The 15,802-nt window shown below is 37.1% G+C and overlaps 2 protein-coding genes across 2 annotated transcripts; both read right to left on the minus strand.

The window, feature by feature from the left end:
- Positions 1-937: 937 nt before the first annotated feature.
- top6bl (TOP6B like initiator of meiotic double strand breaks) lies at positions 938-8,028 on the minus strand (the record flags this gene model as incomplete). The annotated part of the gene is made up of 13 exons (XM_079250100.1): positions 938-949; positions 1,107-1,205; positions 1,411-1,521; positions 1,844-1,965; positions 2,074-2,236; positions 3,900-4,037; positions 4,951-5,146; positions 5,300-5,371; positions 5,576-5,631; positions 5,982-6,094; positions 6,620-6,673; positions 7,733-7,856; positions 8,008-8,028. The coding sequence occupies 13 exons, from the start codon at positions 8,026-8,028 to the stop codon at positions 938-940; spliced, it is 1,281 nt and encodes a 426-aa protein (XP_079106226.1).
- A 1,384-nt stretch (positions 8,029-9,412) lies between these two features.
- tstd1 (thiosulfate sulfurtransferase like domain containing 1) lies at positions 9,413-11,241 on the minus strand (the record flags this gene model as incomplete). Its single annotated transcript, XM_079250101.1, has 4 exons — positions 9,413-9,467; positions 9,651-9,808; positions 9,956-10,083; positions 11,229-11,241. 4 exons carry the CDS (start codon positions 11,239-11,241, stop codon positions 9,413-9,415), a joined length of 354 nt encoding a protein of 117 aa, XP_079106227.1.
- Between the last annotated feature and the right edge of the window lie 4,561 nt (positions 11,242-15,802).

Raw genomic sequence — 15,802 nt, forward strand, 5'->3', positions numbered from 1 at the left:
TTGTATTGTTTTTAAGCACGAAAAGTGCTATACAAATAAAGTTTGATTTGATTTGATTTGATATGATGTCTATGCCTCAAAAATCCAGTACCCCAGAAATACAGGGAAAGTGTCAATTACATTTTCCACTAAAATCAATTAAAGCTAATTTTAATGTGGAGTTGGCAGCTGTCACATATGAACAGCAAAAATAAACAAAATGCTTTTTTATGATGATGAAGTTATTATTTCGGGAAATCTAAATTTGAATTATTATGCCCAAAGTGCATAAATAAATATGTTTTCTCTGTCAATACTATCAAGTTGAGAGTAAGTTTAAACAACCAACCAAGTAACTTTTAATTGACACAATCTTATTAAAATATTACACATTTTCAATTCATACTTTTATTAAATGCTTCAGAAATGGTCTTGCAATGCCAGAAGAACATATTTGCACATTTATTACACAAATTCAATAGAAAATACATACTAAAGCATGTCATGTGATAATGAGTAGTTCAGAACTGGTTAAACATTTGGTTAAATATACTAATGGGAACCCAAAGAAATATCATTTTGAAATAAAATGAATAAATAAAAACAAAACTTCAAAAACATTTAAGACCTCAGTCTGTTTTCCAGCACAGCAGGGTAACTTTACACCGTCAGTAAGGATTCAGATATTAGGATCCAATTAAATCTACAGTAATTATGCTTCCAAACTCATTGTTTATTTTAAGTAGAAGCAAAGTTAGTCTAAGTCAGAGCACCTTTGGAAAATATACATCTTACTGTGGAATTATCTCTCAGAACGTGTATTAAAAAACCAGTAGCATACGGTGTAGTACAGACTATTATCTTAACAATGTACCCAAATGAAAGGTTTAACAGGTATAGCTTTATAACCATCACATTTTACATTGCAGACATTTTATTTTCTGAACTGCCTTCACAGTCAGAACATAACCTTTTCAAGACAAACACAGACATCCTCAGATTTCTGTTCTGGTGAGTTCATTGCACACAGGATGTTCCTCCAACTGTTAAAATAATTATGGTGTGGTAGATTACACATATAGAACAGATGCACATGAGGTGCTGGTTAAAAGCAAATTTCCACTAACCTGAGTAAAGCAGCACATGCTCCTTGGAAGGAATTTCCACAATGTCACTTTCCACAGCGATTCACGGAGGGAAGCTGACAGTTCATGAGTGTCATGCACCTGACAAACACATACATGCTGTATCCATGCTTGATCTTATTCACAAATTCATCACCAGCATTGTACAAGTATTCAAATTCATAAGGCCCAGTAAGATATTTCTCACGGCCAAATTTAGTCATATTAAGAGTTGTGAAAGAGATTAATCATTTCATTTTACAGCCAAAAAGTTAAGCATAAACATTGAAAACACATTTTGTCACACCTTCATGAGGTTCAAGCAACTATTTCTGAAATCCATGTTGCTGCTGCAGCTCACGATAGTGATGGTGGAACGGAGAATCACCTCAGCAGCTGAATGTAGCCTTTCTTGTTGCTTAAATAAACACAACATTAATAAGTAAATTATTGTTACAAAATGGCAATTAAAGGATTGTATTTTTCTAATGGAGATCAAACAAAGAGTTAAATTCCATAAAACTAAAGAAATATTTTCATATATTCCTTCATTTGACTCTAAAACTGAATATACACAGCACTGAAAATTTATCAAACAAACTCAATATTAGTAGCTGCACCCTGAAAATGTTTAAACTGTTTAATTTAACTACAAAATTTGGTTAATCAATTGGTCAAATTATTGCTTGGGGCCAGCAGGCTTTTTTCTAAAAGTGGTTGTTAGTGTGTGTAGGTCTTGCCTTTTTTCTGTGATTACGTGCTTTCATTGTGTTCCCCAGTTCAGACTGCAGGGCTGCTGTGACAGCCTGCTTATTGTTGTTCAGAATATCCTCCAGGTGGCGCTCTATCAACATCTCTGCAGCTGGGAACATCACACACACTTTTTCCAGAGGGAACGATAGTGTGAAGATTAAACTGAATTGAACTTATCTGTATTTTGTAGCAAATAGGTGCTGCTGTTTGCTCCCACCCATGAGGTCAGTGACCTGGGAGATGAAGGGGTCACTGTGCTGTAAGAAGAGGAAAAGCAGAAGACTCTGCTCCACTGGGAGATGACTTGATTCTTGCTCTGGATCGTCCCAGTTTTCTTGTTCGACTGTGTAAATGGTACCACCACTGTGCACAAAATCTGCAAGGGATGTAAACAGATGGAAAATATGCTGAGATCCAAGTAACCTTTGTGGGGTGAATGTGTCAGTGGACAGAGCGGTTGTAGATTTCCTGTGAAGACAGACAAGTGATTTGATCCCAGCTTCTTCATGTGTATATATAAAAAGACATATACATTGTATTATTACTTTTGTGAATGGGTGAAACAAAAAAGCTTATCCAAGTCTACACTTGAATAGCGGTAAGGACATACTCACTGTACCTTAATTACAAAATGAAACACACCTTTGGGTTGGGCAAATAGCTGAACATTTAATTTTGATCACCAAGTTTATTGACTTGGGTTCAAGTCTTTCATAAGATGTTATGTTACAAATTGTGAAAATGCTTCCCCTTTCACATCAAGTCTAACTTGTGACGATGTGACAGCAAATTCTCTAGCATCCAAAGACAAGAGATGTCAAGATTATGCGCACTATGAATAGCTACAAGTCATGTAGAAAAACCTTGTTTCACTGTGTAATCTAACCACAGAAATTAACTATTACAAAATATCTGTTCCTGAAAAATGAGTTGGTTTTTTTTATAGATCACAATGTGCTATGACTTATTGTCCCGTTGTGTGTGATAAAAAGTCCTTATTAACCTAATAAGGACATATAGTTGTTCACAATCTTTTTAAAATGAACTCTAAAATAAATAGGGGTAATGAATTAATTGAGGTATTTGCTTGAAAGAAAATGTATTTGCAAAACATGAACCATTTGGATGTCTTAGAAACTGCTGGACAAAATACAACTAAATGAGTTACCACCCTCAGAGAGGTAGAAATAACTTTATCATCCCTGACTGTTATTAGTTAAAAAACTTAATGCGTCACTAAGTTCATATTGAACATTTGTCATGTTAATATTCTGAATCGTAGCATCGTCTTTGTAGCAATGTAGCTATGCTGAAAATACAGTTCAGCCAAGTGACACACTAATATGCCCTAAACTAGGAGGAAATTTTAGACTATTGACTCAAAAATGTTGTTTTTTTTAACATTTACAAAACTTCTGATAACATTTTAACATATTTAAACATAAATATTTATCACATGATACAGTGTATTGTGATATGTTTGCTCAAATCTCCACAGTGAGGATATTTTGTAAATGTTAAAATACATGTTGCATTAGAACCAAACACGAAGAAGCAGATCAGATTTATGTCAATTTAACACCAGATGGGAGTTCAAACTGCTGGAAAAATTATTTCCGTTCAGCAGAACAGAGATAGTTAGTCGAACAAAAGGAGAAATCAATGGTTAAATCCCTTGAGTTGCTGCTGCTTTAAAGCCCGCCCTCCCACCACCACTATATTTCCATTGTTGTTTGGTTTTATTTCTCTGATTTTAATTATGCGCTTGTGGGATCCATTAAAGTGTTTTTCCTGTAGTTTGAGCCTAACATTCTGTGTACTTTAGCTCACAAACATAAACATATGGTTGAATTTAATCCTCATCAACTCAGACCCTGTAGTCAAAAGAAAATAAAACTAGAGAATGTCTTTACAAGAAAGATTAAATGTGCTGGATGTGGGACCTACCCCTGCCTTAAATTCCACGATTTTATTGGAAAATCAGCCCCTCTAGCTAAAGACCTACAACATATGCACGCTGACGGAACATGTTGTTCCCAACACTGGTTGCTGTTTACCTTGCAAAGAGGAGCAGTCAAGTCTGTCCAAACCCAGCTGTTGACAGTCAAGAGCAGCAGGAAGAGTCTGGAAAAAGCCAGATGGACCTGGCAAAGGAATATTGCTCGGGCTGTATACCAACACCTGAAAACATGTCATGTCAAGGCTGACTAATTTAAATCACATGTCATACTTAACTCGGTCATCAAAAAGAGAAGCAGCAAATTAACTCCGAGTTCTCACCAGATGTCTGAGCCCCATGTGCTGCTTAGCCTCAGCATCTGTTGCTCTACACACATTACTTGCATCTCTGATTTGGAGAGATTGTGGCCCAGAGCACACAGAGTTTCTCCAAAGAGCGGTGTAAAGGCCTGTGTAACTAAAAAAAACTGGCGGGATAGTTATGACAACCCTCTCTCCAACTGCCTTTCTGACGCTGGACACCCATGTCACGCTGTGATCAGACAGCTGTGCGGGGGAAAGGAAATGTGCAAGGTTTGAACTACTTTGAACTACTAATGCTATTTAAGGATTGTTTATATATATATATATATATATATATATATATATATATATATATATATATATATATATATATATATATATATATACTCTTTGTCTCCTCTCTTCCTGTGGCAACCACCTGTTCATTCTACCTTCCAGTGAGGTTGGAGACTGCTATACACACATTTGACAGCCAATGTGGTCAGATTGCATGTCCACAAACTGGTTCGGTTCAGTGTTACATGACAATGACCTTCAGTTAGCATCATGAACCAAAATAGTAAACCATTTTCTCTTGAGATGCAACCTAATGGGAGCAATCCACAATTTTCTGGCAGTGTGCCATGGCCTCGTACATGGAGGTGTCTTGCCTGATCCCTGTTTTCCCCATTTAGACGCAAACTAGCACACCGGAAATCAGCACTACAGCTGCAGAGTGATGTCAATTCTAACAGCAATCTGTAATCAGCTTTCCTGTGGGTTTCTGCCTCCTAAGTATCTGCTGATATTCTGTTACAAATAGCATTACCTTAAAATCTAAGACAAAGGATATCTGTATGGTTGTCAGCTCTGTCGGTAGATTAGGGTACTGCAGCACACAAGGGTTCAAGAGTGTAACAAGCTGGACACCCAGCTCCCCGAAAAGACCTTGATCCATGGCTTGTGGTGGGATGCTGAGCCACAACTTATCTCTTATTACAGGATGTCCTCCCCGACACCAGCATCCTTTCTTCACACACTGTGGAGGCCTTTAAAGGAGAAACAATCCTTTTGTGTAAAACCACATCTGTATGTACTGTATTATGTTTCAGCAAATTTGAGTGAATTTACAGATTAGAATAAAGTTTTATCTTTAGTTCACATAAACCAAAACTAATATTTTCTTATATGGATATACTGACAGTGCAGAAGAAGACACGTCGAGGATCACAGACGACTGGTCTGCCTGGGCAATTTTACGCTTGAGCTTGACTCTGTTGGAATAAATTAAAAGGTCAATATTTCAACTGGTCATTTCAGTTTATGTAACTCCTTTACCCAGTAGGTCAATCAAAAGCCCCCTCATGTTCTTACTCCAAAATTGATATAAACTATTGAATTTATCTGCTCTGCCGTGAGATTATCAAGCAAGTGTGAGGCATTAAGTATAACTGTTGCAGGCGTGGCTGCAGTCTCACCTAATTTCATGCAGTGAAACATGCTCCATTAATTTGAATTTGAGATGGATTTTTATCTGAGGAAAAATGTAAAAAAAGAAGTCAGTTTTTCTTTCCTCACTGACCTTGTGACTGAACAGGAAGACTTTTTTTATGTTATACCCCTGCATTTGTCAAACTAAACATTTGAAGAAATGCCTGCATGTGGGCTTTCCAGTCCAGAGTATACTGGCTTGTGTCCTTCACCTGCAATAGTAACAACATCTCAGTTACAAATCTATAATTAATTATGTTAGAGAAAGATAACACATAAAAATAGAGTATTTGGATCACTTAAAAAAAAAAAAAAGGATTTTATTTTAATTGTGTTTTTGCTTCATGGCTTACATAAAGTCATTTTTAAGCCAATGAAAAGTTAAATGATCACCTGAAAAGACAGCAGTAATCTGAGAGAACCATACAGATCTGTGAAGGCATTTAGTTCCTCAGGATCAGGATCCGGACAAGGCTGCTTGTATGGAAACATGCTCTTCTTCAAATCTGAGGACAAATACAGCAAAAAACAAGTAATACTGTAGACATATACAGTATAACATACAGTATATACACTCACAAAAAATAGGGATATTTGACTTTTTGTTTCAAATCATAATGTACCTAAAGTGCACTATGATCTTTACAGATGAGATCAATTATACTTCCTTAAAACATCTGAATACACATTGCACATCATGTTGTTCCCTAACAAGATGATTGTCTTAAAAAAACAAGCAATGTCTGAATCATGAATGAACCACTAAATGTTGTGGTTCAAAGACAACGTGAATTCAAACAGTCTTATTCATCACGCTGTTCACATGTAGGCGACACCTAAAACCTGACAAGTTATTAGGAATGGACATTTTATGTGGTTGTTTGAGATGAAGGAAACACAACTCTGTGATTCGACTTAAATGTCCTACATTCATGATATATCAGTGTTGCATAAACTTTTTAAATGAATGGTTAGTATCCCTAACTTTTTGTAAGTAGTGTTTGTGTATAAGTATATTTGTGTACACATACCCAACTCTAGTGCTTTTATTTCAGTCCCTGCACACCACGGGCCAGCAGCTGCAACTACAACAGAAACCATGATAACAGTTTCCTCATCATGTTAGATCATTTGCATTTCCTCTTAATGTTATTAATATCGGAGATAGTTGACAGTGATATTTAGTGTCCTGCTTTATAAAAAAATGGTAATCAAGTTAAATGTAAACTCTACCAAATCAGATTTTTTTAAACCACAGTTTCATGTATCAAAACTAGCACTCATCTTGAAGTGTACTTGGCATTCTGTAAATATACTTTGCTTTTCCATGTGTAAAAACTATTTGTCACGAGAAGTGAGGCACAGTATTTTACCGGTCTGAATAACTTGTTTGTTCAAGTAAATTTGAATTTTGTTGGATATTTCTGTTTGACAAAGCAACATTAAACCACCATTATATATCCTCTGCAGATCCCGGTGGGCATTTCAAAAAGCAGGTTTACTGGTTTAGCTGGCTATGACTAACAGTAATCTTGAGCTTTCTATTGAGGCTAATCCTCATACGGCAATACTGAAAAATATGTTGTGAACATAGCCTGGAAAGGGAATAGGTTTTGTTCAAACTATGCCCAATTTATTTCAAGAATGATGATTTCCAGGAAGGTCTGTCATATTCACTTTAATTAAAAGAAATGAACAGATAACTCCATTTCCAATAAATGTAACAATTCAGGTTATTGTCTGGCAACTATTTCCTCACTTAGTTACATGAAAAGAGAAACACTTCATTATGAAACGTATTTACTGACACCCAGGGTGTTGGTGTTGGGTCTCTACCTCCATGCATTTCTTACCTTCACCTTCAGTTTTAAGTTTTCTATTTACAGACTTTATTTGCGATGTGGTGCTGAAGGTGGACTTCATAGAGTTCTACTGCAGAGGATGTCATCTGGGCCCAGATGAACATTTGTCCCACCCTGAACCTGTCTTCTGCCCTATGCTTTTGCCCCCTTCGCTGTCTTCTCATCGACAGCGAGAGTTAAGATTCGGATTTAGTAACTTTATCACAGGTTTTATAACATTTTTTAAACCCCCTTTCTGGAATATCCTCCGATCTCAAAGTTTGAAAACATGTTATATCTTACCAGTACAGTTAAGTGTTTGAACAGAATCCCCAGTATCAGTCCAAAAGAGTACCAGAAGCCCCCCAGCGGCCCTAGAACCACCGTGTCGCCGTAGTTTGCCCGTTAGCTTGATGAGCTGCAGCACCTAGAAAAACAAAACTCAGAAGTTAACACCGAACCTCATACAGCAATTTTGGATTCTTTTAATAATTTTAAAAAAAAAAAAGATTTTTAAAATTCATTTAAACGAAACTTTAAATCTGTATAATGTCTGCTTTGATAATAAATCTGATTACCTGCCGTATGTCTCTTAGCATTTTGGTTGTCGCTTTGTTAGCACAGTAAAGCTGTGCACGTGCTTAGAATCAATGTAATTATGCTACGTAAAATATTTAGTGAATGGCCCTAATCTCTTCTTTAACCTGTCTAATAATGTTGTACTAATGGCGAAAATGACAAAATAGCCTTCAAATTAAGTAATTCACAACTTTTTTGTTTCTGAAAGTATCTTTTTGGAGCCAACATGCTAAATTATTTGTATTAATTGTCATTGTAATTTATGTATGAGCCTACAAACAGCTACTGTACAGTACTATCTCTTAGAAGCACAGTTCAAAGTTAAGACCTATCTATCTATCTATATTGATATCTATATCTATATATCTATCTATCTATCTATCTATATATATATATATATATAGAGAGAGATATGTACAAATATGTAGATAGATAGATACTGTACATTTATATACCTCTCAGGCAGGACAATAAAGCTCCCTAACCTTTAGTAGGTGATCTAAGCTACAAATGAACAGCATTAGTGGTGGATAAAGAGTTATGTGGGCCCTTTGAATGCTGCATTGACTGCTTAAATTTGACCTTTCATTGGGTCTGATCCTCATCAAAAGTCAGAATTATACACTAACAATATGGCTAAATTAAAGTGAATAATTTTGCCATTATTAACTAATGTACAGTGCATGCATAAAACAACTACAACAAAAAAACAACAAAGCCTGCAAATACCTTCCAAAATTAACTCACCAAAACCCAAATCCGGGTCAACTTTACATATGGCAGATAAACAAAGCTCCTGCCGGGTGGCCTGTAATTATATGACATTCCAGCGCTGCGTTGTTTATGTGCACTGGCCGAGGCTAATGTGACCCTGCTGTCCACCATACCTCCTGTACAATGAATCACATTGCAAAAGCTTACCATTATTTAGCCCCTCTCTGCAATGTCAGTTATGCTTTAGTATGATGAGAACATGTCCACCAGTATTAGTCCATTGTATTTTTCTGTTTGTACATTAACTGAAGGTTAATAATGCATATTTCACTTAAATCAAATCAAATCAAATCAAATCAAATGAAAGATACTTTATTCATCCCCAAGGGGAAATTCAAAAGTTAAAGAACAGGGTAGGCAACCTTTTTGGCTCTAACAGTGATTCTGTACAGTAATATCTATTACAAGCATTCAGTTTACAGATATGAAAAAAGACATTTTCAGAGTGGATAAAATAATTTATTTGTATTCAGTTCACAAAATGAAATATTGTGCAGTATGTAAAACCGTAATGAAAGGAAAGTAAAACACAACAACAACAACAACAACAAAAGAGATTTAGTATGCCAGTCTGAGTTTTGCTCTTTCTATAAATAGTCTGTTTTATAGGAGGCTCTCCTTCCAAATGATTCAATTTCCTTCTTTCTCAGACCACTCCTTGAATCCACCAGCATAATTGCATGCACTGAAAGAGAGGACAGTCACAAAGCGAGAATTATCATCATTACATATTAAACGTTCTAAATAAATATAATGTGTTATAATTATTAACACATAAAACAAGGTTATGGAAGTATCTAGGGAACATCTGTACAGGCATGTTGTTAATCCTCTGTAATAAAGTACAACTAAACAATATGATATTTACTTCACATATCCAAGTTGATGGGCTTTGCTTGTAGCTACTGCTCCACGCCGGCCCATCTGGCAGTGAAAAATAAGCTCTTTTGTATCTTGTGTTGGTTTGGTTATTCCATACTTGGTCTTGAATTCCTCTGGCTCCATTGCAAAAGCAGACTCTACAGTCTCAACTAAAAAAAAAAGTCACACACACACAAAGAAGAAAAAGACAAGAGACATTTTTTTTAAAACATCCAGAACCTGAAAAACCAGATTAGAGTATATCAGTTCCCATCTGTTACCATGTATTCAAACGCATCACAAAAACCATACGCTTGGTAGTTTATAACCATCCTTTATCCACTGTCCTTTATCCACTTCCGCTTTAGTGCGTACATCAACCAGAACCAGACTCTTTCCCATTATTGCCTTCAGATCCTCATGGGAAATCTCCTTGGTTACTAGCAATAAGAATAATAACACATTAACAAAGTTGATTCCCTTTAAGTAACACTCCTATAAAACTGAACAATTAATGTAAAAGTTTAGGCATAAATCAGCCTGACCAAAATGTATCCCCAGCAGTCCTCTTTAAAAAAAGAAGCAGCGACTGTTCGGGAGATGGGTTGTGTGTAATATGACACCTATACTATTTTGTTATGAAAAGAGAAGTACGTGCAAGCAGCTTCATTATCTAACATACCAAACAATAATGTGTCAGTTGTGACATACCTGCTCTAAATCATGTTTTAAGTAGACAGAATTTAAAATGTAGTATTTCTGTAATGAATTACATAGTGATTGAGTATACACACTGCTTAATGTCAGTGTTATTACATTTCCATGAAATTTTAAAGAATATTTTTGATGTATTGAGTTTTACTCATCTTGTTTTTGGATGCCCAGACATAATGAAGTAACAATAGAGCTATTCAGACTGAGATGTTATTCATTATAGCTTCATATTGGCTTTGAAAACTGAAAACAAGGCTTCTTTTTCTTTTTTGAAAAAGATTTTTTAGACCTGGAGCAAGACATGATCAAAGAATAACCCTGCCACCCTCCTCCACATTCATCAAAACTTTGTGTGCCTGCATGAACAGCTCCCTCAGGTTGGCACGCAAAGTTCTGATGATAAGATTACGTATTACAATGTGCGTAATGAAAATAAGGAGTAAAGTTGTGATGCCCTATGGCCTTTGATGCAGCGGTTAAGGTGTGTTACAGTCATATAATAAATATAGTAGGTGGTTTGTTTTTTGACGTATCCAAGGTGACAAATAGCTTTAGACAGGACAACATAAGAGTGCTGAGTCATTCTCAAGTACCGGTAGGAAGAAAATAGAAAAAGAAACGATTCAAAGCACAATTAAACGTTTCCTCGTTCAAAATGTATTAAAAGGTAAAATATTAACTAGAAGTTACCCGAAATCATTAGCATAATGTTTCATGAAAAAAAAAAAAAAAAACTTCTGTTAAAATCTCATTACTTTCAGCATTTTTCTTCTAAGAAATATTGGATATTTATTAGCGTTCTTTTGCAAATGTGTGGGTATTTTAGTTCAGTCAACATCAATGTAAAGGCGGTGTCTGAAAGAAAACTCACCTGCGTTCGCCATTGTGAAACTGTAAATATGAAAAGTATTCCCATGTAGCACATCTTCCGCATTTTGTGGCAAATCTTTGGGTTTGATGCCATGAGTAGGCGGGGCTTAACCAGGAAGACTACTGGCGGACACAGTTGTTGAGGTCTTCCAAAAGTAAAAAAACAAAACAAAAACAAAAACAAATAGTAAATGAACGAATAAATGAATAACTAACTAACTAACTAGCATTTTTAAAATGTCTTCCAAAAGTGGGCATTAAGTCCAGACCGTTGTAAAGAAAAAATTAGTTTAGGTGGCTTGAAAAATAAAAAGCAAACAGAAAAAGAAATACTAAGATGTGTGAATTTATCTTGTGATACATATATACCTATGATATATACAGAAAAATCAAACAATTCAATCAAGACCATTTTAATAATACATTTTATTTGAAAAATTAAAATCAGTAGCTTGACAAAAATAACAACTTTTTCAATTTAGTTTAGCTGAAAAACAACAACAACAAAACAAACAAACAAAAAAAACTACAACAAACCTACAAAGGTTAATTTGCCCGCAAACAAACCTGTAGTTTTGACTCCAAAGTAACAGAAAGAATTAAATGGTTGTTAGTAAGGTTTTGTGAGTTATTTCTCTTTGAGGAGTTGCACACAATCTCCTTGAAACAGGAGTTTTAAAAATTTCAGAGAAATCAGAGGAAATATATTTAAGAAACTATTGGTCTATTGTTCATTATTTCCCACAGATCAATGAGCTGTGTTCTAGTTTACTAAAATGAATGGCACTCTCGATTGTCTGGATTACAGTGGGCCTTCTGTATTGTAAGAGGGGTTCCCAAGTCCATCAGTTGAGTTTTTCTTTGCATTTTGATGCTTAAAATGCTTCCAAAGAATCCCAGCCACAATGATAAGAAGCAAAAATAGGACAAATCCTCCTCCCCCTATGACCAAAGCCAACAGTTTATGATCAGATGATTCAGGGTGCTCATATCGCTTACAAGAGAATTCTGAAGGAGGGCTGGGCCCTGCACTGTTCACTGCTTCCACACACACCTTCGTCCCCACCTCCAAAGATTCCACCAAACCTCGTCGCAACGTATTCCCAAACTCCTGGGAATCACTCTCTCTTCCCTCTACCACTACCCTGTAGGAAGATACCAAAGAGGCTGGAGCACACCACTGTACTTCTATCTTTCCTATGTTATCCCCTTGAATGACTGGCAGTAGTGCTCTGATGCGTGGTGCCTGAGGAAGTTCATCAGATTCACTCATTCCGGGACAGAGGCAACTTGTCTTTTCTGCTAGACTTTGACAAGGCTCCTGATTCTCCGAACATGAGTCGTACTCGCAGGGCTTGCGCTCCTGGTGTAAAAGTGGTGTATGCACAGAGGACAATAGCACCTCAGGAGGAGTGGCGTGACTTCTAGGTTTATCTTCGTACTCATCATCATAATCATCATCAACACCCAAGCCAGTCACATATACGATCTTTTGATGAGTGGCAGGTGAGGAGGTAGAGGCAGCATGACTGAAAAGATGGAAGCGCATAACAGGCAAGACAAAAAAAAAAAGTGCGGCCAGATTCCTGTGTAGTGACACCATCTCTGTGGACAGAAATAACAAGAGTGGTCAGAATGAATGACTATATTATAGTAAAAATAAGTCACATCGTTATATTTGACCATTTAGTGTAAGAGAGGCTTTAAATTCTTACTCGCCACTTTACCTTTTTTGTTCTTTAACACAGTAAATTACATCAAGAGTTTTAATGAGGGTAGTGAATAAGATGGAAAACAAAAACAAATCTAAGAAGCTTAGTTTTATTCTATCAAGAATCAAAATGGTTTACTCAAGATTAAGATGAACTTCTTTTTACAATTTTGAAATGTTGCAAATTAGAGACAAAGGCTTTAATTTTTTCTTCCTTCTACTCTGCTTCATCCCTGTACAGATTAATTCCACAAGATCCTTTTATCACAGTTCAGAGATGACTTCAAAAGTATTCAAACATTTGCAATGTTTCCATCCTGTAAACACATTAGGATAAATAGACTCTGAGTGCGGGAAACTATTGGGGTGAAACCCATCAGCACTTCCATTTTCTCCTGGCAGTAAACAAGAGGATTCCTTTGGGAATACTGAAAGAGTGAAGTAATAAATTTGGTTTGTACTTTAGTTGATTTTAAAATGAGCTGTAATAGGATGGAAATATTTTCTCATGCTCTTAAATCTGGCAAATTTACTACTCATGCTCTTGAATACTACTCCTGATGTCTAAAGGACTAGAATAAAAACATTATTGTCCAGTAGTTATGAATCTGATGTCTACATATCGTGATAGTAACAGTTCTGAAAAGTCTGCTGTACCTGCTTAATGATGACAGATGAATCTGCTTTCACGGCGTCTTTTGTTCCCAATCGGGCTGCTCTCTCTGTGTGCTCATGCAGTTCTCACCGTTTTAAGTAGTTTCTCAGACTCTCCTCCTCTACAACACCCCCTCTTTTTCTTCCCTCAGTGCCTCACCCCTCCCTTTTCACTATTTCATGCTCTGTCTTTTTTCAAGCTTCTTTCTCTTTCTCAACCAGGCTCTCCTTCACTCTCCAACTCTATCTCTCTCCTTTGTCTGGAATTTGTGTGTTGTTGAGGGGATTAACAAATGCCCGTTTGCTGCTCAGCATATTAATTTGCAAAGCAGCAGCAGGAGGCAGGCTTTTTCTTGTTGCAGTGTTTGTGCAATCTGTAGGTGTGCAGATGTCTGTCTTTGATTACTTGCTTTAAAGTTATAGTTCCTGCATACTCTGCAGGTACTCCAGTAGAAATAACTAGGGGCATAAGGTCGCTTTGGTGTGTGTTTATGTGCAGAGTGTGGGGGGTTAGGAATGCATGTATGTTTATTGTAAACCCCCACCACTTCTCATGCGTCCCCATTGTGACAGAGTTGTGGAATGATATGAGCCTTTTTTGTGTTCTTGTCCTTTTATGGGGCAGAACTGGCAAAATGGGCTTCTTTTCTTTTTTTTTTTTTTTTAAATACCACTTGGGCACAGAGGAAAAGTACCCAGAAGCCTCTTTTCAGCTTCAATGGATTTACTCAATTCACATTCCAAGTTTTGATGGCATTTAGAGTCACGTTTTTAGGCTGTTACAATGATGAATAAAACCATATTATCTGAGAATCAACAAGCTGACGGCCCTCCTCTCCAGGAACCCTAAATAGACCATATCAGAGAGGTTGCAGAGTGATATTTCTCTGAAGGTGGAGCACACCCTCCAGTCCCCCTTCTTGAAAACGAGGACCACCACAACAGATTGCCAGTTCTGAGTTACTTTCCCCGATGTCCTAGCAATGCTGCAGAGTTGTATCAAGCCAGGAAAGCCCTAAAGACACCCAGATCCTTAAGAAATTCAGGGCAGATCTCATCCACCCCTGGGGCCTCAGCACTGAGGAACTTTTTAACCAGCTCAATGAACTCACCCCTGGACATATGAGAGCCCACAACCCCCACCCCTCTCTGCTTCCACGTTGGAAGATGTGTTGATGGGATTGAGGAAGTCTGTATTCCCTCCACTGACCCAAAACGTCCTATACTAAGGTCAGTAGCCCCCCCATCACCATTATACACAGTGTTAAAGGAGCACTGCTTACCCCTCAAGAAGCTCCAAATGGTGGACCAGTATCTCCTCAAAGGCATCTGGAAATCATTCTATTTGACCATGCCTAACTCCTCCTATACTCCAGTTTTTGCCTCAGCAACCACACAAGCCACGTTCCACTTAACCTGACGATACCCATCAGCTGTCTCCAAAGTCCCACAGGCCAAAAAGGCCCAGTAGGTCCCCTTTTTCAGCTTTATGGCATCCTTCACTACTGGTGTCTACCAACAGGTTCAAGGGATTACCACCACAACAGGCACCAATGCACACAGCCGCCATGGGCAGGTTTATAGAAACATGGCCACCAATCCATTCCAACAGCTTCTCCTGCCATCGCCAAACATTTGCTCACATTCATACAACGACAAAGCCAACCCTGAAGACAAGGAGGGTGAAGGGTCCTACGCATGGACACAGATTGCCGGTGGGAGCAGAATTGTAACCATAATCATCAAATGATATACGCTGTTGTGTCAGTGAAAAATTCCTTTGTGTAACACTCATGATCATGTGGAGGGGTGTAATTCCCAGATTATTGCCTGGATTCACCTTTCAGGTAAAAGCAAACATAGACACACGTCAGTGGATTGTAACTGTGACTAAGGCCACTGTTTTGTCTACACTGGTTTTCCAATATGCCCTCATATAATGACAAGTAAACTCTTTGATAGTTAAGTTAAAGCTGGCAAATTTACTACAGGGACAAACTTAATTATATTTAATTTGCTGATTTGAGTGTCTTACTATTATGTTGTGTTTAAATAAACTATAGTCCTAAATTCCCTGTGGAATACAGGAAGCCACTGTGTGTGAGTCATTCATCTTAAGATAATGACTTGCTTGTTGATGCAGATTCCTCTCCAACCATAGCAAGTTTGAGCAAGCAGTTGAACATTTGTCAGACAACCTGCATGCATCT

Source organism: Telmatherina bonti, assembly GCF_933228915.1.
Source record: "Telmatherina bonti genome assembly, chromosome: 12".
Classification (NCBI taxonomy): domain Eukaryota; kingdom Metazoa; phylum Chordata; class Actinopteri; order Atheriniformes; family Telmatherinidae; genus Telmatherina; species Telmatherina bonti.